We start from the raw sequence: 23,617 nt of genomic DNA, 5'->3' as shown, positions 1-23,617 counted from the left end.
GGAAACCCGGGGGTGCACACACCCCCCCCCCCCCCAAATTATTTTGCCTAAATATTTATACAATAAATAAATTGGATCCCATGACTTTCCGCCCCCTCGGAACTTTTAGTCAAGCTCCGTCACTGGTTGGAAATCAGGCCCTTGATCAAACAGACACAAACACAATTTGAACTAACTGTTCGACTCTTTTTATTATTAAATAATAGAAGCGCACAAATACAATAACCCTAACCCTTTATTTATACTAAAACTCATTCTAGTCCTTTATCGCACAATGTAACTTGAACCATTAAACAAACATATAAATACTTTATAAATAATAGACTTCAATTTTTAAATATGAAAATTTCGAATACGACTGTTCTTGCGACAGCTTTTACAAAGGTGTTCTGTGATTGTATGGAGACTCACAAGAACTGCCTTGAGAGAAACCGTCGACTGCGGTCATCTCCATGATTGTCGTGTGTGATTTCTCGGGTACAATTTAGCATCTCAAATTTTCAATGTTGGTCGGTTCCAAAGTGCAGCGCGATTTTCGCCACATTTCTTATGAACTTCTTTGATTCTTTCTACGGATTTGCATATCCCACTGCAACTCCAATCGAATGACGCAATGCACACGTTGCCTGTTTCCGCTTTCCACTCACATTCTACATAAAGTTGAAACCTTCATTGGCAAACTTTGACTTTGACTTGTAAAAGTCAAACCTCAATTCTATTCTAAGTTTTAACAAATTTTTTTTAGAAGTACATACCAGGAGGGGTCCCACAGCACATGTTTCGATCATCAATGTGCTCAACGTCAAGACCAATAAACCAAGCGCCAAGTGATACATCTTCGTTCGCATACTTGTGTAGTATTTGCCTGCATCACTCAGATTCGTTTTACGCTATTATTCTTTGTTTATCATACAAATATTATCAAAACCAAGATTTATGTAATGAACAGTGGCGGACCTACCCACAGTCGTGGGTGGGCGGACGCACCCCTTGAAAAAAACATTTTAGTGTTTTTTTTTTTGGCAAAAAACCTGACCGCACCCCTTGAAAATATGGTTGAACGCCTCATCCGCACCCCCAACAAAAAATTCCTGGGTCCGCCATTGGTAATGAATATATAGTTTTATTTTTTGAACTTGTATGAAAGAACAAGATTTGAAAGCCGTTGACCAAACCGGAAAGACAAAAAAGTCAACGGATTCTTACTGATTGCTGGAGATGTATGCTGCAAGATCGTGTGAAATAGCATAAATTTGTCCGGTTGCATGCCAAAAATATTTGTTTCCTTCCTCTCCGAATTTCCAGTATTCAGGTTCATGATATTTGACATTCCTACATAACACCAAAAGTCAATTACTTTGACTTTGACCATCAGTCGAAACATTTATATAATTTCGTCTTTTAAATATTGCACTTTTGATGAGAAACAGAGATTAAAGATTTAGAGGAATTACTTTTGAGAAAGAACAGGTCCAGATTTCATGCATCCGATGTAGACCCGAGGCTTTGACTGATGCCTGTCGAGAGTTGAAGCTAACATGCCTGCAAAATGACGATAATGAGCGACTTTCGTCCAAAGGTTTGTTTTTCCGCATCTGGATACAAAAGGTTTGTTCATCCAGCTCGTTAACTCCATCCATTTTTTCAGTTAAGTCAGGGGTATTTCCGTCTTTTTTGCTAACTTAAAGGGCAATTTGGTCTTTTTCACTTTATGTAAAAAAACGGAATACCCCTGAAAAGACAGAATTGCCCTTTAGGTTAACAAAAAAGACAGAAATACCCCTGACTTAACGGAAAAAATGGATGGAGTTAACGAGCCAATGAAAATGGCAAGATTTCAAACCTTTTGGATCCAGATGCGTAAAAACAAACCTTTGGACGAAAGTCGCAAAACTGGCCAAACCTCAGGGACGAAAATGGCATTTTACTATTTTTTTAATAAAAACTGAAGAAGACATGCGAAATAATATTAAACATGCAACTTTATATACCCAAATTGACATGAACATCATCGTCCACTTTGACATAGAATTTTGCATCCCAATTAGCGTATGCAGTCGCGAAAAATGTTCTTGTTTTGGCGGTTAATCCATGATACCCTTCGACATGTTCCTGCAACGATGATAATATCAAATAACCGTACGTGTGATCAATATGAAATCAAGTGTGTTTGATCTTACAAGCCTCAAAAAGTCCTTATGTTGTGAATCCTCAGAGTCGATAGCTCGATCTAAAATGCTTTTAGATGTCACACTGCAAAATAACCAAAGAACATATCCTTTATTTTTTTGTAAACAAATCATCGTTTTTTTTTTTTTTTTTTTTTTGTGAAAATGAAAGAGTTTTGCACCATCAGGGGCGGAACCAGAGGGGGGTCAAGAGGGTCCGTTGACCCTCCGGTCACCGGAATTTTTTGAATTTTATTTTATAAAGTTTTTGAAGAACAAAATTAAAGATGGACCCCCAAATTTGAACCAGTATAGAATATAAGCTTATGATGACCCCCTAACTAAATCGTTCTGGTTCCGCCACTGTGCGCCATTCATTGTAAAGAAACGAAAGCACGAATCACCTATGACCAATTATGAAACGGACGACAATGCCCTTTTCCTTCTCGAGCTGAATCAACTTTTCGCCTAGACAATGTTAAAACATTCACATATAATTGTCTAAACTCACAAAATATAGTTAGCAGTTATACACAAAAAAGTTGATCAACAGTCACCAAAATGCATTTTTTTAGAGTTAATTACGTTTTTGGTCCGGTTTGTTAAAAATAACCATTACAGTCCATTTGTTTAAAAATTGCCAAGACAGTACCAATACTTTCACTTTTGTAACAATTACAGTTCACCCTCACTAACCCCATCCAATTATTTTGTTAGTTTATTTGAAAGAGTAAATTACAAAAATCTTCCTTTATGTATGTCACTTATTGCAAACTGTGTCCTTTGTCTTCAATAATTACAGAAAACATACTCGATGTTTGCAAACCCTTGCAAGTTATGTCCTTTAGCCCTAACTCAATTAGTTTTTTGTGGTTAAATCTGACCAAATGGACCCCACATGAGGGTATTTTGGTCATTTTACTCTCATGTGAGGTCCATTTGGTCAGATTTAACCACAAAAATACCCTCATGTGGGGTCCATTTCGTCAGATTTAACCACAAAACTTATCTGAGTTAGGGCTAAAGGACATAACTTGCAAGGGCTTGCAAAGATCGAGTACGTTTTCTGTAATTATTGAAGACAAAGGACACAGTTTGCAATAAGTGACATACATAAAGGACGATTTTTGTAATTTACTCTATTTGAAATGACCATAATGCCACTTAATTAAAAATTAAAATATAAATAAATAAAGAGTTAATTACGTTTTTCGCCCCTGTGGTTTGTTGAACGAAACCATTACAGTCCATTAGCAGGGTATTGGTGGGGCCCGTGAGTTTTCCCTATCGAGTTCTAATGGTTACCTAAAAAATGCATTTTTGGAGAAAAAAATTGGACTGTTGATATAAGTTTTTTTTTTTAGTACAAACGTTTAAGGACGAAAAGTACCCCTAGGCATCCATGTTTCTCTAACCGAATCACGCCTTCTTCTGCTACTAAAAGCAGTGTTGATCCCGATAACCACAAACGCTTTTTTCCTTCTTGTGTGCTCGAAAACTGTCTTGTTTGTTTGCAGCTTGCTATTGTTAACCTTCTCGGGTACACTTTGGACACCAGGGAGCTCCATTCGCAGCCTCGAAATCGAGTTTCCAAGTGACCTGAGAGTACTCCAGTCATCCATTAAATGTGTAATGTGTTATATTTGTAAAAAAATAAAATAAAAATAAAAATAAGAAGATATTTGTGAATCCAAAACAACATCAATTAATTTTGTAACCGCAGCTCGAAAACTTCCCAAAATATGAAAATACGTTGTAATTTTTATAGGGGTTGGCTAAACGTACCCTGTTGCTGAATGCACCCCTTATTGATTTGACTGATTTTATTTATTCTATTTTTTGTTTAGAATGGCCCGTATAAGATGTAGCGTACGAAGGTCGCCTCTTATATGGTTCGTATAAGTAACGTTCACCCTTTTATACAGTCGGGTGTCGGTTAGAAACTTAAACATCAAAAACCCGAACGGATTAACACAAAACCCGATTAACCCGAACTACATCAAATCAACTTTTGGCATGTTATCAAGAATTCATGAATACAAATTTTTTTTTTTTTTACTTTCGAGATTAATTTCATTCCAATCAACACGGCAAATTACATAAGAATAGCAGGTAGACGGGCAACAAACTGCGCCGCCATCCCCTTCTGAATGGAAAACCCGAACCTACTAAAGTCTAAACCACACGATAACCGAGTAATCCAAACCCGATGAACCCGACTGTGGTACGGATCGGTTATCGGATACAATATCATACACAAAAAACTCGAATAACCTGACCCGAACTACCCAAAACCCGAATATTAAACCCATCAACACCAACTGATTTAACGAGGGTACATTCGGTAAAAAATGGAGAATGAGGTACGTTTAGCACAACCCTTTTCATATTACGTAAAATATGTATCGATAACAAATTATTTACCGGATCGCTTCATCGGATCTTTGAATTGCTCCCAATAAATCATTATCCTGAACCAAAATCACCAACATCACATCAGACAACAACATCTTTTAATAAACAAAATATTTATAAATTAAAAAAAAAAAAAAAAAAAAAAAAAAAAAAAAAAAAAAAACAGTTTCTAAATGCATGAACATGTTACCTTGTTTGTGAGGCAATCATGAGACACAATCTTGATCTCTTGTTCTCTTCTACGCATAACAGTTCCATCTAGATCAAGTGGGGCCCACACCCTACAAATTAAAAAATAAAAAAGAAAGAATAAAAGAGTTATATGTGTGGATCAAATGGGTGTGTGATAATATAATATAGAGATTATGAGTGATGGGTTGAGAGAGACCTGTTGATGAAAAAGATGATGAATGTGAAGGTGAAGATGCTGAAAATGAGTATCCATTTGGGTGATAATTTGCGGCCACTGGATCGGTTGTTGTTGTTGTTGTTGTTCATCTTGTTTAATGTCAGATGATCAAGTGTCAGAAGTTTGTCATATTATTATTATTATTATTATGAGTTAATTGCTCGGATGGTCCCTGTGGTTTCAGATTTTTTCACGTTTAGTCCCCACATTTTGGAAATAGCAGGTATGCTCCCTATGGTTTGTCATTTTGTTACTCGGATAGTCCCCTGACATTTACTCAGGGAAACAACGCTCAATTGGTCCTCAAAAAAAGGACCAACTAGCAACCCATCGAAAAACAACTCAATCCAAGGGAAACAAATGCCAACTAGACCAATCTACATCTTTCCATCTAGACCTATTACAAATCCAAAAGAAAGTCTCAACGATCTCTATCGGCCTTCGATGCTTGTTATTAAAGATGCGATTATTGTCTCAACGATCTCTATCGGCCTTCGATGCTTGTTATGAGGTGGCAATAAAAAAGACAAACCGATGAGGCGGTGGCGGAGTTTTAACGAAAACTCAGTGGGAGGCAGACTCTCAAAATTCAAATCAATGGGGATTGGACTCTTAAAATTCCAATATTTTACACTAAAAAAAATCAGAAATTTTCGTTAAAATTAACACTACATATGAAAAAATCGGTGAACCCCCCCCCCCACGCGCGGGCCCCAGTAGAGCTTTGCCAGTGCAATGAGGTAAAATCGAAGCAAGTCAGTCAGTTTGGTCGGTTTAAGATTCGTATGGTTAGGTTTTCACGGTTTAGTCGTTTGTTTAAAACTTGAAACTGGTCATATATCCTACTAATTATATATACTTTTTGAAACTTGAAACATGTAGTTATGTATTAGTGGCACAAAATTTTTGTCAAGACAAGAGAAACCGGACCGTAAACACCACTATTAGGCTGGATGGTGTGGTTGGAGCCCCCTAGGGGCTTTATCAGGCCACATTAGCGCCACCTAGGATCCACCTCAACCATGGAGCCCCCTTTAATTTGCATGGTGTGGATGGAGCCCCCTATTAAACAAAATTAAAAAAAAAAATCATTGGTTTAAATCAAGTGGGCCCCTCCTATAGCGCCCCTTCTCAATCTTTACCATGATGGAGCCCCTCCTATAGCGCCCCCCTTTAAATCCGAGGGTGTGGAGGTATAGCGCCCCGGGGCACTATAGATGATGAGTTGGCGGGGGTGGCGCCCCCACACCCTCCGGCCTTATAAGTACTCCAGTCAGTGGCTGCTTGTATGATTCATAACAGTTTAGATTTTACATAATACAGTATCTGAGATGTAATATAAACTATTATATGATATTATCTAAAAATTAATTTTATTTCTGTACAATTTACATGCATGCAACGTAGATCAATGATTAGAAATGTTGCTTAACTTAATCTCATTTGATGACACATAGAAATACGGATATGTTGTATACAACTTTAAAACAATCAATAAAACAAATAAAGAAAATTATTTATTGATGTCACAGATAGAGCATATGCAGTAGGGACCGGTACGACAGGCGCGGACACTGTCAAACCTGCCCGAAAAAAAGCCCACGGACCTTGACCGTCTCTCTTCCACGTCAGCTCACGGACCTCCCAAAAACCCGTGTTGCTGATGCTCTTATGTGGTACATATTTCTTGATGTGGTGGCTCTGTGAAAAAGAATCACCTAACTGTTCATGAGGCCAAACTTTAGCATCAAGTGGTAACAAACTGTAATTAAAACAAGAGTTAATTACTGTTTTCGTCCCTGTGGTTTGTCAAAAATCACTATTTCAGTCCACTAGTTTAAAAATGTCGATTTCAGTCCCTGTGGTTTCACTTTCGTAACCATTTCAGTCCCTGTGGTTTCACTTTTGTAACCATTTCAATCCATTTATTCTGTTAGTACATGGACTGAAATGGTTACGAGGTGGACTGAAATGGTTACGAAAATGAAACCACAGGGACTGAAATCGCAATTTTTAAACTAATGGACTGAAATAGTGATTTTTGATAAACCACAGGGACGAAAACAGTAATTAACTCTTAAAACAATAAGAATCATTTTTAATGTTTATTGGTTGAAAGTAGAAACAGAATAAACAAGCCGAAGCCATCCAAATAGTTAGGGTGTTCATAAACCGTTGAAACTAACTCGGGGCCAGTTTGGCTGGTATAAGATCCAAAAGGTTCGGGTTTTGCGGTTCGGTTTGGCTTGTGATTTCTAAAAATAAAGTATAAAATCGGCCAAAACAAAACAGTTTTAGAACCTTAGTTAGCGATTGACACAAAATTTTCATTAAAAGTTCAAAACCAGCTAAACCGGACCCCAAACTACATGTAATTCTGTTAACTAGAAAGGCAATTCGGCCATATAAAATGACCGAATCCCCCTTCTCGTTAACAGAAATAATGGATGAAGTTAACCCAGTGCACTAAAATGGCAACAGTGAAACCTTTTTGGACCCACAAGCGAAAAATGAAACCTCTGGACTAAACTGACAAAATGGCCCAAACTACAGGGACTAAAATGGCATTTAACTCTTTATCATTATATAAATAATACAACTTTTCAATTATAGCTATAACATAGTTGTCTATGGCGAATAGCGACAAGGCACCTATAGGCTACGTAGCAAATAGTGACGGCTATTTTATAAATAGCGATTACACTAGAAAAAGAATTTTGAAAATTTTTATATGTATATTACATCAAAATACCCTTGTATATATGATATTTTACATGTATATTTAACAAAAACCTATAAATCCAGCTATTTTATAGCTATATCTAATTGATATTAACATCAAAAAAAAAAAAGCCTAACTGTCGCTAAGTTCGCTATTTATCGCTAAGACCTATATAGCGACACATGGTCGCATTGCCATATAGCGCGCTATAGCGACCGCTATAGCCGCTATCGACAACTATGAGCTATAAGTCTAAAACAGTAATCATCATAAATTCAAACAAATGTATGCAAGACCTATTAAAAGATATCTCAGCAAGTACCATTTCTCTGCATGTATTTGACTTTTTCCTACTGCATCTGCACTAAAACTAAGAAAATGAAGTCATATAAGTATACAACCCTTGGTTTCAAAAAGCGCGAGACGCTCCAAGACGTCTTCATCACCGCCTCAGTCGCCTCGTGCATCACGCGCGCTTGAAGCGTGATTCGCTAACTACTTCGAAGACACAATAACCAACTATTTATCACCTAAAACCAAGTCTTTTTGCATTCAAGATCCCAAGCTGCATTGATCATTTCATCTTTTATAAGGTTTAATATGGTAGTTTTCAAATTCCGAAGAAAACGACACAAATTCATCATCAAGCTTCTTCTTCAATCTCCGCCACGTTCTTAACATATCAGCCTGTATCAAACCCCTGTATAACGTTTCAAACGTCGCCTTTTGCGGCAAAATCCCTTTCTCAATCATTTCAACAAAATATCCACACGCTTCTTGCCACTTTTGCTGGTCACACAAATGATGAACCAACAACGTGTACGAATCCAAATCTGGCCCCGACCCGCTACCCTTCATATCATCCCAAATCTCCTTAACAAGATCGAATCGGTCCAGCTTTATAAACATCCCCAAAAGTATGTTATACGTGTGCGTATCGGGTATCAAAACCGATTCCTTTTTCATCTGTTTAAACAATCTCATTGCACTCTCAACATCTTTCCTACCCCTATACTCTTTAAAAAAACAGTTGTACGTAGTCGCAGACGGTGTAACCCCGTTCTGCACCATTTCATCGAGCAACCGGTATGCATTGTCAACTCGGCCACACGAACATAAACATTTAACAACCGACGTATACGACACTAGTGACGGATGAATACCTCGGTCCTTCATCGTCTTTAATATCTCGAGGGTCCCGTCAGGCTTATGCGCGCGACTATAAACATGCAACAAAATCGAATAACTAGTCACATCCGGCTGAACCCCTCGTTCAGCCATTTCATCAAACACCTTACGTGCACGTTCAACCGTCCTCTCAAACCTTTCCTCCGGATGCAAACTAACCCTCCGACACATCCCATTCAAAACCACATTATACGTAACCACATTCGGCTCAATCCCACTCGCCACCATCTCGTTAAAAAACCGCTCCGCCATCTTCCCATTCTTAACCTTCCACCACCCGTTAATCAAAACCGTGTACATCTTCACATCCGGCTTAAACCGCCACCCTTTCCACTTATTAAACATCTCCGCCGCCACTTTCGGGTACCCGTATTTACACAATGTATCAAACAAATAACAAAAATCATCAACTTGTTGCTCCATTTGTTCTTGGTCAACATCATCGTTGACCACATTGTCAACGAAACAACCGATATCATCGAAAGCCCGAACCGCTTGTTTCGTTAAACCTGCGGAAACTAATCTACGGATTAACACGTAAAAAGTGGTGAAACTAGGGTTTATACCTTTACTATCCATTTCTGTGATTAATTTCCAACAGGTGTCGAATTGTTTAACTTTACCTAATATGTCGATGATGAGGGTGTAAGTGGAAGTGGTGTGAGTGTAATTGGGGTGAGTTTGGGCCCAACGGAAGAAGGAAAAGGCGATTTTGGAGGTGTGTTTGAGGCGAATTAGGGTTTGGTGAACGAGAAAGTGGGAGAGAGTGATGCCGTTGAGTTGGAGGGAGGATTCCATGGAGTGGAAAGGGTTGTGGTGGTGGATTAGGATCTGTGAGAGACGATCGGCGTCTGGTGAGGGTTTGATTGTTGGGGTTAGGGTTAGGGTTAGGGTTTCGTTTGGGGAAGATGATGATGAACAGAGTGTACGGATGTGAATGAGAGTGTGTGTGATTCGAGAGTGGGTTAATCGGAGAGACATTGTAAGGAACATGTGGAGATGATGATGTTGATGATGATGATAACTTTGGTTCATTGATATATGTTTAAACGAAAACTAGCGGGATTTCGGTCGGTATTGATTTGTTGCTTTGGGATATAGGTTTCATACGGACGCCTACAGAAGAGGATACCGACGCTTGTTTTATTTCATATTGATTGAAATCATAAAAATGAATGTTGGTAGTGTGTTAATGTTGTTCAACGTTATCGGTCTGATTTTTTATAGTAAAAGTATGGTACATGCACTCAGTATAGCTTTTGGTAAAAAAATAAATAAATACTTTGCTGTGAATACAACTCCGTTTTAAAGGGATTTTACATTGTCAAGTCGAGGGAGAAAACGAACTTGGTGCTTGGGAGGATCGGTAGGTTCGGTAAAAGACAAAAAAAAATAACTATATTTGACTAGTTCAAATAAAATTATGAGTAAACTGCCATTTTGGTCCCTGTGGTTTGGTCATTTTTGCCACTTTAGTCCAAAATTCAAACTTTTTGTATCTGGGTCCCTGTGGTTTCAGTTTTATTGTCATTTTGGCCCAAAAAATGAAATCAGATCATATTTGTCTTATAAAATTCTGCAATTTTGTCATTTTCCTCAAGGGCAAATCAGGTCATATTTGTCTTATAAAATATGGTATTTATTTATAAAAAAGAAATGATCATTTTGCCCCTGCGGAAAATGACAAAATAGCAGGATTTTATAAGACAAATATGACATGATTTCATTTTTGGATCAAAATGGCAATAAAACTGAAACCACGGGGACCCAGATGCAAAAAGTTTGAGTTTTGGACTAAAATGGCAAAAGTGGCCAAACCACAGGGACCAAAATGACAGTTTACTCTAAAATTATTATTGAATTTTGGATAAAAATAAATACGTAGCAATGCTCACAATTTTATAATACATTTATCGAATTAATAAGGTGGCAAAGCGTTTAGGAAAACGACTTTTCCTTGTGAATAACAATATATCATTTTTAAATAACGCAAAACATTGTTAAGTATCTTAAAAGCTTTTTCCCCTACCATTTTTGTATTCAAAATAAAGAGTAAAATGTTAAAATCGTCCTTGAGTTTAGATCATTTTTATTGTTATTTTCATTCAATTGGCAAACTGAAGTTTCATTTTTGTTGTCATTTTCATTCAATTGGCAAATTGAGTTAGAATTTTCTGTTACCCTCTCTTGTTTTTGTCTTTTTCCTCATTAAATTAAAATATATTATGGCATAAAACGATGATTATACCCTTCATTTAAATGAGAAAAACAACAAAAAAGAGACGAAGTTAACAGAAAATTTTAACCCAGTTTGTCAATTTGATAGAAATGGCAACAAAAATGAAACCTTAGAGACCCAGATACAAAAGTTTCATTTTTTGATTGAAGTGGCAAAAATAGCCTAAAATAGCCTAGAATCAAAAACCAATGGACCATTTTAGCATTTTACTCCAAAATAAAAGTATAATGCAACTATAATTTTGAAGTATCTATTTCAAAATGTTCTGTCATGATCATAATGCTATAACGCACTTAAAAAAAGGCTTTATTTGTGTTTTTTTTTTCTGAATCTTAATATATAGTGGATTTGAGTCAGTAACCAAACTAACTGTTAACTTGAAGTATACTTTTATAGTGGATTTTGCAGTATTGTCCAATTTGTAATATAACAAAAATAACCAATTTCATGGAAACATCAAACATGAAAGCCTTCTGTGCAGTGGAAATGGTATCAAAAAATAGAATGGCTTAATGTTTTCAAAACATTGAGGATATGTTTCACAACAGTTTCATGTTCTCATTCAAATATTAATCACCCTGTTAAAATCATCACTTAAATCAACGGTTTCTATTTCACCGGTCTTCGACAAACGAAGCTTATTAAGCTCAGAATTCAACTCCGAGATCTGTTTTTGTATCTTCGCCCCATTGTCCCCTAACCTCGCCACCATTGCCTGAACCAGTCGCACCAAACAGATAACCACAATATTAAATATTTAACAAATTTTGAACGATTTTTCATCGTAGTTTCTTCATAGTTAGATGATACCTTGTTTGCATAGATTTGAGATAGGCGGTTGATTTGTTGTTTGATTTCTGATTCCGTTAATTTGTTGGAAATGTTTGGGGAGTGATGCGTTCTTCGCACAATGTCCTTAGGATTGACAGCAAATTGAGCACTGCTAAAGAAGAAGATATATAATAAATCGAGTTAATTACTGTTTTCGTCCCTGTGGTTTGTCAAAAATCACTATTTCAGTCCATTAGTTTAAAATATGTGATTTCAGTCCCTGTGGTTTCACTTTCGTAACCATTTCAGTCCCTGTGGTTTCACTTGCGTAACCATTTCAATCCATTATTCTGTTAAGTACAGGGACTGAAATGGTTACGAGGTGGACTGAAATGGTTACAAAAGTGAAACCACAGGGACCGAAATCGCAATTTTTAAACTAATGGACTGAAATAGTGATTTTTGACAAACCACATGGACGAAAAAAGTAATTAACTCTAATAAATCAGATCACTATAAAACTATAAAAGTATTTGATCTAAAAGAAGTATTGGGATTCTGAGAAGACATACGCGTCGACATTTTGTTCATGCAAGGAACGCGACGTTGAGTGGCCCACATATGTTGATTGTCTAATCCTACAAACCAATCAGAAAACAGCGTTAAAATGTGAAATGACCAGAATGCCCTTATAGGTTGAAAAAGGCTCACCTTGTAAGTTCTTCCTCTGCTACAGGTTGAACGGGAGCGGTTCTCGAGAAGAGCAAACTGTGGTGACTGATGCCGGCTATACCGAGAGATTCCAAAAACTTTGTGTGGACTTTGAGCGACGGATCCCTATAAAAATATAATACCGGTAACTATGATATAAAACAAAGAAATGGTTATATAATTCGGAAAATAATTACAGAAAGAGTAAAATGCCATTTTTGTTCCTGAGGTTTGGCTAGTTTTGCGACTTTCATCCAAAGGTTTGTTTTTCCGCATCTGGATCTAAAAGGGTTGAACCGTTGAAATCTTGACATTTTCATCCAGCACGTTAACGCAATAACGTCATCCATTTTTCTCCGTTAAACCAGGGGTATTTTCGTCTTTTTATATTAAATTAAAGAGCAATTCAGTCTTTTTAAGGGTATTTGGTCTTTTTACTTAAAGTGAAAAGACCAAATTGCCCTTTAAGTTAATAAAAAAGATGAAAATACTCAACTTAACCAAGAAAAATGTACGGAGTTAACGAGCCGAATAAAAATGGCAAGATTTCAAACCCTTTGGATCTGGATGCGCGGAAAAACAAACATTTGAACGAAAGTCTCAAAACTGGCTAAACCTCAGGGACGAAAATGGAATTTTTACTCTTGTAGAAAAGAACCATCATTCTGCAGCAGATCCAAAACTAATCATTCAAATTAAAAACTAGGACCATATTTCAAATAAAAAGTAAAAACTATATAAAAAATGTAATAACGATTGAAAGGATTACATACATTGTGTGTTCACTATCATGTTCTTCATGCAACTGTTGCTGAGTTAGAGAGACATCAAAACCCTGCTTCGGGAGACTGAAAAGCTCCCTAAGATCCTGAGATTACAACCAAGTAATTTCGCTCGTTTAGTTATTTAAACGGATGAACATGAACAAAGGCAGCATTTGTTTGTTTATGCTCGTGAACGTTAGGTAACGTACTAATTTGTTTGTGTATGTCCGTTTGTGTTCGATGGTTCATTAGTGCTTTTAACTTTTATATTTTATTTAAAAAATTCAAAATTTTGACAAATGAAAGATTTAATAATTATCAGTGTATTATATATTCTGTTCATGACGCGTGTTTGTCTTTGTTTTCATTTGTGTTCATAAACATTAGTTTATATTCGTTTGTGTTCATGAACGTTCGTTTTCGTTCGTTACTTAAAATTAACAAACAAACACGAAACAAGTTCATTTCCTTAACGAACGAACACGAACAGGAAATCCCGTTCTGTAAGTGTTCATGAACAGTTCGTGAACACATATATTTCCTTAACAAACGAACGCGTTCGGTTCGTTTGCAGCCCTAACCCACCCGTTTTTCCATCTCTATGTACAAATAAAAATAATATCTAACTTTCTGGTATTCACCTGTGCGCTGAAATAACGAATTTGCTCTTTTTGTTCTGTAGCACTTCTGAACAACCCACCTTTGTATATCTGTCTTGATAAACTTAAAAAGGTCAGACATAAAATACGAGAAACAAGAACATCGAAAACTTATTATATAAAACAAGGATAATGTTTGACCTGCTTTCTGTATATCTTTTCTTCCACAGTACCACATGTCATTAAACGGTATACGAGAACATCCTTCGTTTGTCCAATACGGTATGCACGATCCACACTTTGATTATCAGTACTGCAAAATAGTTCAAAAGTAGAAATGACTAACTGTCACTGAATTTGATAAAGATTCATCACGGTCTAACTGAAAAGACATAAATGCCCTTTTCAACCTCGGGTTCCAAGCGGGATCAGCCACAATAACACGATCGGCCTTTGTAAGTGTAAGTCCAAGACCGCCAACTTGAGACGTCAAAAGAAATATAGGTGGAGCTCCAACACCCTCTTGGAAATCCTGTTTGTTAAAATTTAAAATAATGTCATATTTAGCTGGAATAAAATATAGAGTAAACTTCCGTTTTGCTCCCTGTGGTTTGGTCACTTTAACGGTTTTGCCCCAAACCTTTAAAAATAGCCATTTTACTCCCTGATGTTTTGGTTTTGTTGCCAGTTTGCGCCCTGCGGGGAGCAAAATGGAAACACAAACAATTTGGATAGAGTTAGAGGCGGGGAGCAAACTGGCAAAAAAAACGAAACATCTTGGAGCAAAATGGCTATTTTTAAAGGTTTGGAGCAAAACCGTTAAAGTGAACAAACCATAGGGAGCAAAACGGAAGTTTACTCTAAAATATACTTAGGGTGTTACGAAAAGAGAAATACTAACGTTGACAATCTTTAATCTATCACTAGCTTTGGTAGTACCATCGATCCGTAAGAACTTGTAGCCTTGAGCATTAATAGCATCCTGAGCACAAAAGAAGACCAAACGAAAATAGAAATATATTATCTGCTTAAACGATACAACAGATGTGGCATTTTCAATTTATTTACTTATAGTAGAGTAAAAAGATCAAAATAGTTCAAAGCGAAAAATCATTAGCGTAAAAAAATATAAGTCAAAGAAGTTAAAACAATTAAAGTTACCCAAAGGGTATGTTTACTACATGATTTTATTAAAATAGATTATTAGCACTATTAAAATTAGAGTAGAATGCCATTTTCGTCCCTGAGGTTCGGCCACTATTGCAACTTTCGTCCAAAGGTTTGTTTTTCCGCGTCTGGATCCAAAAGGTTTAAATCTTGCCATTTTCATCCGACTCGTCATCTCCATCCATTTTTCTCCGTTAAACGATGGATGGAGTTAACGAGTTGTATGATAATGACTTGACATTTTAGATCCAGATGCGGAAAAACAAACCTTTTGTCGAAAGTCGCAAAAGTAGGCAAACCTCAGGGACGAAAAGTGCTAATCGTATTTAGTAACAGTTAAAACAAGGTCTATTTTGGCTTCAGACGCAACCAGCACGTTTATAATTTTATATAACAATGTTAATGACAACAGTTTAAAACAAACCTGAATAAGATTAAGCATTTTGCGAGTCTGCGAAAAGATAAGAACATGATGACCTTCGGGAATCAGATTATCCTGTTACAGAAATCAAAAAACAACTATCACACTTGCTGCTATAAAACACGCATGTTTAATAACTGCTCAAGATTAGATAGTATTCTAACCAGCAAAGATACAATAAACGAAATCTTGCATGAAAGAATGTCGTTATTTTCACGAATATCGTATTTATCCGCGACATCTGCAATGTGCATTGCAAGTTTTTCTGCAACCCCGTGATCTTCCTGATTTAGATCCGACTCCATTCCTTCTAAAACGTCTTCAGCAGCTCGTTTTGTTAATAGAAGTGGATGATCACATATCTTTTTCAATATCTAAAAGATTATGTAAAAGCAAACAAATTAAAATAATAATAATAATGTGATTCACAAATAAAAATTTATGTAATTAACACAACTGAAATAAAATTGGAGGCCTGTAAACGAACCAAACGAACACGAACACAAACATATAACCGAACACACTTTTTTGTCCGTGTTTGTTCATTAAAAAAATGGGCATGTTCGTGCTCATTTAAGTTTGTTTAATTTAAATACCTAAAAGAACAGTTCTTGAACGTAAACGAACATAAACAAACAAACATAAAACAACACAAATGAAAATAAATGACCAAACATAAACAGAAAAAATTCAAGTTTGTTCATTTATTTATTTAATAAACAGACATAGACGAACTTACCGCCAAACAAGTTCACGAACAGTTCATGAACATTCGGTTCGTTTATAGGCCTAAGTAAAAGATAAACCAACTACAATACCGTGATAGCAGCCAAAGGTGAGCCATCAAATGCTGAAAGAACAATCTCACTTTTCAAAAAGGCTTCATACAGTTGACGCTGCAACCGAAAAAGTTCAATCATATAAGCGATATGAAAGTTTATTATCCTTAAAGTGGTCACTAATTATAAACTTGTAAGTACCTGACATCTGGATAATCTTAACCAAACAATAATCTCGTTCTTTTTAGAAAGCTTGGCTGTGTTGGTATTACCGCCATCTTCACGAAACACTTCGCTTTTTAGGCGGCGAAGAAAATAGGGCTGAATGCAATTTCTTAAATCCTGTTTTGAGTTGGAACAAAAGTAAAATAAACTTTACTAAAAATGCATTTGAGTTATTGTTATATCATTAGCATGTATTTGTTTTATGATGATTAAAACCTTGAATGAAAAAAAAGTAACTGTCATGTAGTTATAAAAATCATGATTGGTAAACTATTAAAAACGACACTTCTTAAACCATGATTCGCACAGTTTAAAACCAAGGGCAAAATATCTATGAACCTGTAGGTTTTTGGTATAAATATACTGCATAAAATTCAAAAAATTTATAACCTGTGCAACAGCTGAACCAATGCGCTTATCTCTCTCCGATGCATTTTTGTCATTTCCACGAAGAATTGCTGATTCATATTTGTCTTTAAAACTGAAAAACAAAACACAAACGTAATGACAACAAATAAGAAAAAGAAAGAAAAAGTAGTTACATGCAAGAAACATTCTCTTATTAAAAAATAGAGTTAATTACTGTTTTCGTCCCTATGGTTTGTCAAAAATCACTATTTAAGTCCATTAGTTTAAAAATTGCAATTTCAGTCCCTGTGCTTTCACTTTCGTAACCATTTCAGTCCCTGTGGTTTCACTTTCGTAAACATTTCAATCCATTATTCTGTTAAGTACAGGGACTGAAATGGTTACGAGGTGGACTGAAATGGTTACGAAAGTGAAAACACAGGGACTGAAATCGCATATTTTAAACTAATGGACTGAAATAGTGATTTTTGACAAACCACAAGGACGAAAACAGTAATTAACTCTAAAAAATAAAACTTGAATAATATCTTACCATTTCTTATCACCCAAAAGCTCTGGACAACAGAAGTTAAACAAAGCCCACAGTTCCTAGATTCGATAAGAAAAAGATCAATAACGGGATTGTGATACAAACTATTGTGTGATATATAATCAGTTGAAAGGCATAACAGGTGACATAATTATCAAGATGCATACCTTAAGATTATTCTGCAGTGGAGTGCCACTAATTATTATACGATGAGCACAAGGTATCGCAAGCAAACTTTTAGCCCTTTGTGTACTAGGATTCTTAATGAGATGACCCTGCATTTAGACGTTCAAAACTTTAAAAAATAAATAAATTTGCAGTTCAAAAGAAATTAAACAAATAATAAATATATAAACCTCATCGAGAATCATGTAATCCCAGGTCACAGCATCATCCTCCATCTCATCATAGTCTCCAGATAACGCTTTGACGTTATTGCGAACAATATCATAAGTAGTAAGAAGAACACCCTTATCCTACAAAACAAATAAAAAACCGTAATTATAACACAGATGTGCATAACTAAATACTTGTAGAAATTAAAAACCTTATTTATGTCAAAGATTACCTGGAGTACATACTGGAGTTCATACTGTCGAGCTTTTGAACATGTCCCGAAAAATCTGTAACGTTAAGAAAGAAATTAACAGTCTCAAATTCGCACAACTATAAGTTTACGACGTTACAAAAATTACCACCAGTTATTCAAACAAACTCACTCTCTTGTAATCCTTGAAAGATTAACAACACCTAGCTCTTTCATCCAATGGGGTAACAGTGTCTTGGGCGCAACAACTAATACACGTTTTATCAACTTTGAGTGAAATAACCCCGCTAAAAAGCCACATATCTGAAATTACATAAAACGTTAAAGTCATTGAACTTTTTTAAGTTTCAACATATAGAAAAAAGAGTGAATTGTCATTTTCGTCCCTGAAGTCCGGCTACTCTTGCGACTTCGATCCAAAGGTTTGTTAAGAAAAGATTTTGAAACCACAAGGACCCAGATGCGTAAAACAAACCTTTGGATCAAAGTCGCAAAAGTGGCCAAACATCTGGGACGAAAATGACATTTACTTTAGAAAAGATGATAAAAGTGCATACCTGCATAGTCTTTCCGAGGCCCATGTCGTCACCCAAAATACCACCCTTGCCTTTACAATGAAGAGACCAAAGCCATTTTAAACCTTCGCGTTGATGCGGGTATAACATATTTGCAATCTTACTAGGTAACGAAAAATTGAATTTAGGGTTCCTTAGAGAAAAAGGTACTTCATCTCGTGAAGTAGAGTCATTTGATTCGTTGGTCAACGTATAAACCGTGCTAGAAACATCGTGCCTACCCTCCACCTTTTGGACAAACTTTTGGCCACTCGTAACGACACAATCGTCATCATCGTCATCGTCATCATCAGCCTTGACATTCTTGCTCTTCTGAAGATGAACAGAACTTTCAGTAGCTACAGCTTTTCTTACGTGATTCTTTACGTATCCAGTGTTAATATTTTCTTTTCTAGTGGCAGTTGCCTTTGGTGATGAATCATATCGATTCGATGCAGAGGAAAATGACGTTTTTTCAACATCTATGCGTTCAGAGACTTTAACCGGCTTGTGTTCATTCAAACTTTCTTTTGTAAACGAATCAGATGAGGTTGAAAGTTGCTTGGCAGGGCGTTTTCCCTTCTCGATTGATAAAAACTCAAACTTTGAGCTTAAATTGCTGAGAATGTCTCTGATTTCATCACCACCGTCCGATTTGTTCGCGGTGTTCTTTGCAGGACTGGGTGAGTCAAAGTCAGCAACGACAGCTGAGAATTCAGACTCCACATCGTGAAATTTATCATGTTCCTCATCGTCATCATTCACCACTACTTTGCAGAGTCTCCTTCGTCCATGAATTTTCACCTTTTGATGTCGGTCCCCTAATAATCACAAATACATACCCTTTTTAACAGACTCCAAAACAAAATACTCATACGTTTACATGACATAGACAAAAATCGTATACCTTGCTGAGAATCGACATCATCCTCAATGATACCAACAGGTTCACCGAAGGATTCTCTACTTTCAACTTGCTTAACGCTTTCGAATTCATCTTCATTCATAACTTTTGACACGACCTTCTCTGCACCATCTTAAACACCAACAATATAACATAAGATATATAACCACATCAGCAACAAACATAGAATGTACAAGTATTGTTTTCTAAATCGCATTAATCTCTTTGGTTTACAAAAACCATAGTTATTAAAGGCGTTAGGCGCACTCAAGGCGCATAGGTCTCGCCTGGGGCCTAGGTGCAAGGCGCCAAAAAGACGCAGGCCTGAGAAAAAAAAAGCGCACAGCAAAAAAAAAACTTAAAATATTTTTATATAACAGAAAATTAATACTATTCTTCAATAAAACAAAACTAAAGCTATTATATAACATTTAACATCGTTTGTTTAGTACCAAAAGTTATAAAATGCTAGTATATTAGTGTAGAAAAATAATTTTCGTTAGATAAAAGTATAAATTTAGCTGGAATCTTGCCAGAATTTAGAGAATTTGAAACTCTCCAGAATCTAGGAAACTTGCTGGAATATGCGTAGAAACATCGCCCAGAGAATTAAAGCGCAATTGCCTTGACTTAAGGCGCAATTGCCTTGACTTAAGGCGCAATTGCCTCGCCTTGCTAGGAAATTGGGCCTAGGCGCAAGAGGCGATGGCTTTTAACAACTATGACAAAAACATAAAGCAAAACCAGTAAATCAACTAAATACATAATTAAATAAATCCGAAGCGACTAGTACCAGAAGATGAGTAATCTAGACCGTTGATCGCAGATTCGTCAATACACACACTCTTTTCACAATCATCAAACAGTTCAAATGACGAAACCTTTTCCTCATCCGTATCATTTTCTAGACTTTTTGCTGCTACATTTCAGGTCAGACAACAAATTAGGGTTTATCAATTGTCAAACACACACACACACACAAAAAAAAACATGTCAAATGACTCAAATTAAAGTTTAACAATAAACTCACTCTCTTCAGCACCACCAGACCGTTCAACAGACAAAACCTTCTCTCCATCCGTATCATTTTCTAGGGTTTTAGCTGCTACATTCCAGTTCAAACATCAAATTAGGGTTTAGCACACACACTAACAAAAAACCAGGCTAAGTAGTTAATGCGGTAAAATATCGGATATCGGTTATCGCAGAGGGATGTCGGTAATCTTAATATCATGCGAAATTTATACATCAGAAATTTAACGCTAACAATTCAGTATATTCTCCTACCATTAACAAATTAACCTTTTACAACTTGCAAAACACTAACAATTGTAGTAAGTAGGAATTGACTAAGACTTAAAAAACTAGCATTTAACAATAAGTAACCAAGTATGAGATCGGTACCTTACCGGTGCCAAAAACTACCAATGCCGAAAACAAGTAAAAAAAAATACAAATACCTATGCGGTTAATATCGGTGATATATCAGTTATATCGGTCCCTTAGTAAAATATCGGTGTCAAATACCGGTCAAAATATCGGTACCGATATTATCTGCGATATTGACCGATATTTGACCGATATATCACTGATATTTGACCGATAAAACCGATATATCACTGAATTATTGGTGTTAAATTGCTATATATATAAATTCTGCATTATATTAAAATTACGGATATACCAACGATATCTCACCGAGATAACCTATATTTCAAGTATCGGTCCGATATCTGATAAAACAAGTAAAAAAAATAAACCAAATACCTATGCAGTTAATATCGGTGATATATCAGTTATACCGGTCCCTTAGTAAACTATCGGTGTCAAATATCGGTCAAAATATCGGTACCGATATTATCCGCGATATTGACCGATATTTGACCGATATATCACTGATATTTGACCGATAAAACCGATATATCACTGAATTATTGGTGTTAAATTGCTAAATATATAAATTCTGCATTATATTAAAATTACCGATATACCAACGATATCTCACCGAGATAACCTATATTTCAAATATCGGTCCGATCCGATATCTGATATTTTACCGCAATAACTGCATAGCCAAATAGATTATAATCGGTATACCTAAAAATATCAAAAACTCAGTAATACCGAAACCAAAAACCCTAACAATAATACCGGTAGTCCAGTACCGATTTGTTAGGTCAGTATCGATACACAAACTAACAAATACTTCCAGATAAATATAAAAAAATCTTACAACAAGGAGAATCGGAACCGGAATCGGAATCGGAATCGAAATCAAACGAAGGTCCGTCGTAGTCATGCTGCCGTTGTTCTGGATTCTTCATTTCTATATGAAAACAAAATGAAATAGATATGAATCTGATTAAGAAGAAGTGAAATAAGAAGTGAAAAAGGAGTACCAGAGAGGAAACCGTAAGCAGCAGATGATTTGGAGTGAGAGGAGGCTGTGAGGAAGCGATTGTGGAGCTGGTTTAAACCCATGGCTTTCTTCTTCTTCTTCGATGATTCGTCTTCCATATCGATCTGTGTGAAGTTCTCCCGCTTGGATTTTGAATTTGATCGCTCAGATTGATTGGCTCTGATTTAAACTAAAGTTTTTAGCCTTTATGATTTTTTTTTTTTTTTTTATTGGTTAAAACCTAGTTTAACAATAAAATATGTGACACGGTATGGGCAATCGCGTGTTACACGGTATATTGTTTGTTGATTGATTTCAGGGGTGTTTATCGGGTTTCTTTCCTCAAGGTTCCGAGTCGGGTTGTTTGGGTTTTCATCTAGGAAAAATTGATCCGATAACCGACTCATTTAAAGTTCGGGTTAAATATAAAATGAAAAATAAATGTTTTTTTTTACATAATATCATCAAAATTCATGTCACTGCTTTAAAAATATCATTAAAGTTCAAACATTGTTTCACAGTGTGCTATTATAATATTTAAAAGTCTCAAAACTTAATGTTTCGTATATTAAAGACTCCAAACCAAAACACTTCTATAAGGAAAAAAAACAGTAAATGTTCGTATTTTTTTCGGATTTTGGGTTTTTCGTGTCAGGTTGTTCGGGTTTTTGGTGGGGAAAAAGTGACCCGATAATCGAACCATTTAAAGTTCGGTTTGGTCGGATTCAGGTTTTTCGGATATTCGCTAATTCGGTTGATGAGTATGAGTGTGACAAATAAATAATATAATGTGTCAAAACTAACATTATTATAACTAACCATGTAAGATAGAAACGGAAAAAATAGAAACAAAAGTAGAAAAGTTTTTTTTTCTAAATAGTTAAACGGGTTGATGGGTCAACCCGAACCCAACATGTATTTAATACGGGTCAACCCGAACCCGACTCGTTTTTTTAAACGGGTCATGTTAGACGACCCAAACCCTTTTTCGGGTCGGGTTCGGGTCGGGTTGTTAGGTCATGTCAAGAATTGTCGCCCGACGTTTGTGAAGTAAGATAGCTTGCAGCCAGTGGTGGCATTAGCGGTGTTTGCGAAGTGGCATTGGTGAACATCCGCAACCTTAAGGCCAGAGGGTGTGGGGTCGCCACCTCTGCCAGATCATCATCAATGGCGCCTGGAGGGCGCCACCACCAACACCGCCGAGTTTAAGGAGGGGGGCGCCATGGGTTGTCCGCTTCCATGGTAACGGGGAAGAAGGAGATGTTCAGGTGGGGCCCACATGATTTAATCCAATAAAATCTTTTTTTTTAATTTTGTTTAATATGTGGCTTTATTTTACACCTTGCAAGTTAAGGGAGGGCGTGATAAAGCCCCCTGACTGACGTGGATCCTACGTGGTGCTCACGTGTCCTGATAAAGCCCCTAGGAGCTCCATCCCACACTCCATAGCCTAACACATAGTCTTAATGTTACATACAAAAAATTAGCAATCGAGCTTAATGAGTGAGAAAGATTAGACTGTTCGGTGTGAGCTTAATGGTCGTATTTTAATGAAGTTTACGAGTGAGAAAGATTAGACTACTCGGTGTGAGCTTAATGTTCGTATTTTAATGAATTTTACGTTTTAAAAAACAACACTTAACCATGCATTTTTTCACCGACCTTTTGAACTTTAAGCTCATTGCAACATATTATTATGTTTTTTTGTTTTTTTTTTGAAAAGAAAATTTCATTCAAA

At 36.3% G+C, this 23,617-nt stretch overlaps 3 protein-coding genes across 10 annotated transcripts; all 3 read right to left on the bottom strand.

Annotated features, from left to right (window-relative positions):
* Positions 1–165: 165 nt before the first annotated feature.
* Positions 166–5,090, bottom strand: LOC110900152 (beta-1,3-galactosyltransferase 7). The gene is made up of 11 exons (XM_022147049.2): positions 4,972–5,090; positions 4,774–4,864; positions 4,593–4,639; positions 3,559–3,767; positions 2,573–2,636; positions 2,181–2,253; positions 1,992–2,112; positions 1,455–1,542; positions 1,207–1,332; positions 756–865; positions 166–650 (listed from the first exon to the last, which is right to left on the bottom strand). The coding sequence occupies exons 1-11, from the start codon at positions 5,079–5,081 to the stop codon at positions 493–495; spliced, it is 1,197 nt and encodes a 398-aa protein (XP_022002741.1). The 5' UTR covers positions 5,082–5,090; the 3' UTR covers positions 166–492.
* A 1,314-nt stretch (positions 5,091–6,404) lies between these two features.
* LOC110900154 (pentatricopeptide repeat-containing protein At2g13420, mitochondrial) lies at positions 6,405–9,924 on the bottom strand. Of its 4 annotated transcripts, none has more exons than XM_022147059.2 (2): positions 8,011–9,924; positions 6,405–6,714 (listed from the first exon to the last, which is right to left on the bottom strand). In XM_022147059.2, exon 1 carries the CDS (start codon positions 9,893–9,895, stop codon positions 8,294–8,296), a length of 1,602 nt encoding a protein of 533 aa, XP_022002751.2. In that variant the 5' UTR covers positions 9,896–9,924; the 3' UTR covers positions 6,405–6,714; positions 8,011–8,293. The 4 variants fall into 4 exon arrangements, with proteins under 4 accessions (XP_022002751.2, XP_022002749.2, XP_022002748.2 ...); XM_022147057.2 differs by having other exon boundaries at positions 6,405–6,754; positions 8,037–9,924; XM_022147056.2 differs by having other exon boundaries at positions 8,037–9,924.
* A 1,697-nt stretch (positions 9,925–11,621) lies between these two features.
* Positions 11,622–22,081, bottom strand: LOC110900153 (protein CHROMATIN REMODELING 24). Of its 5 annotated transcripts, none has more exons than XM_022147051.2 (25): positions 21,881–22,081; positions 21,715–21,807; positions 20,512–20,586; positions 20,275–20,400; positions 19,485–19,613; positions 18,581–19,398; positions 18,196–18,326; positions 18,045–18,099; positions 17,833–17,952; positions 17,644–17,751; positions 17,480–17,535; positions 16,969–17,059; positions 16,555–16,695; positions 16,393–16,470; positions 15,739–15,948; positions 15,578–15,649; positions 14,888–14,968; positions 14,397–14,518; positions 14,188–14,299; positions 14,029–14,097; positions 13,397–13,491; positions 12,624–12,749; positions 12,485–12,550; positions 11,952–12,084; positions 11,622–11,856 (listed from the first exon to the last, which is right to left on the bottom strand). In XM_022147051.2, the coding sequence occupies exons 1-25, from the start codon at positions 21,996–21,998 to the stop codon at positions 11,704–11,706; spliced, it is 3,378 nt and encodes a 1,125-aa protein (XP_022002743.1). In that variant the 5' UTR covers positions 21,999–22,081; the 3' UTR covers positions 11,622–11,703. The 5 variants fall into 5 exon arrangements, with proteins under 5 accessions (XP_022002743.1, XP_022002745.1, XP_022002746.1 ...); XM_022147053.2 differs by having other exon boundaries at positions 20,275–20,397; XM_022147054.2 differs by having other exon boundaries at positions 20,512–20,583.
* Positions 22,082–23,617: the final 1,536 nt, after the last annotated feature.

Source organism: Helianthus annuus, chromosome 13 (genome assembly GCF_002127325.2).
Source record: "Helianthus annuus cultivar XRQ/B chromosome 13, HanXRQr2.0-SUNRISE, whole genome shotgun sequence".
NCBI lineage: Eukaryota > Viridiplantae > Streptophyta > Magnoliopsida > Asterales > Asteraceae > Helianthus > Helianthus annuus.
This window is presented reverse-complemented; position numbering and strand designations above follow the sequence as displayed.

Bases quoted from the DNA above. Each gene is read 5' to 3' on its own strand.
- LOC110900152 (XM_022147049.2), bottom strand. From the start codon at position 5,081: ATGAACAACAACAACAACAACAACCGATCCAGTGGCCGCAAATTATCA. The intron at 2,113-2,180 runs GTAAGATCAAAC...TCATCGTTGCAG, and splicing joins ATAAGGACTTTTTGAGGCTT to GAACATGTCGAAGGGTATCA. The intron at 1,543-1,991 runs GTATATAAAGTT...GTCATTTTGCAG, and splicing joins TGATGTTCATGTCAATTTGG to GCATGTTAGCTTCAACTCTC.
- LOC110900154 (XM_022147059.2), bottom strand. From the start codon at position 9,895: ATGTTCCTTACAATGTCTCTCCGATTAACCCACTCTCGAATCACACAC.
- LOC110900153 (XM_022147051.2), bottom strand. From the start codon at position 21,998: ATGGAAGACGAATCATCGAAGAAGAAGAAGAAAGCCATGGGTTTAAAC. The intron at 16,696-16,968 runs GTTATAAATTTT...AACTCAAAACAG, and splicing joins TTGGTTCAGCTGTTGCACAG to GATTTAAGAAATTGCATTCA. The intron at 12,085-12,484 runs GTATGTCTTCTC...CTTCTTCTTTAG, and splicing joins CATGAACAAAATGTCGACGC to CAGTGCTCAATTTGCTGTCA.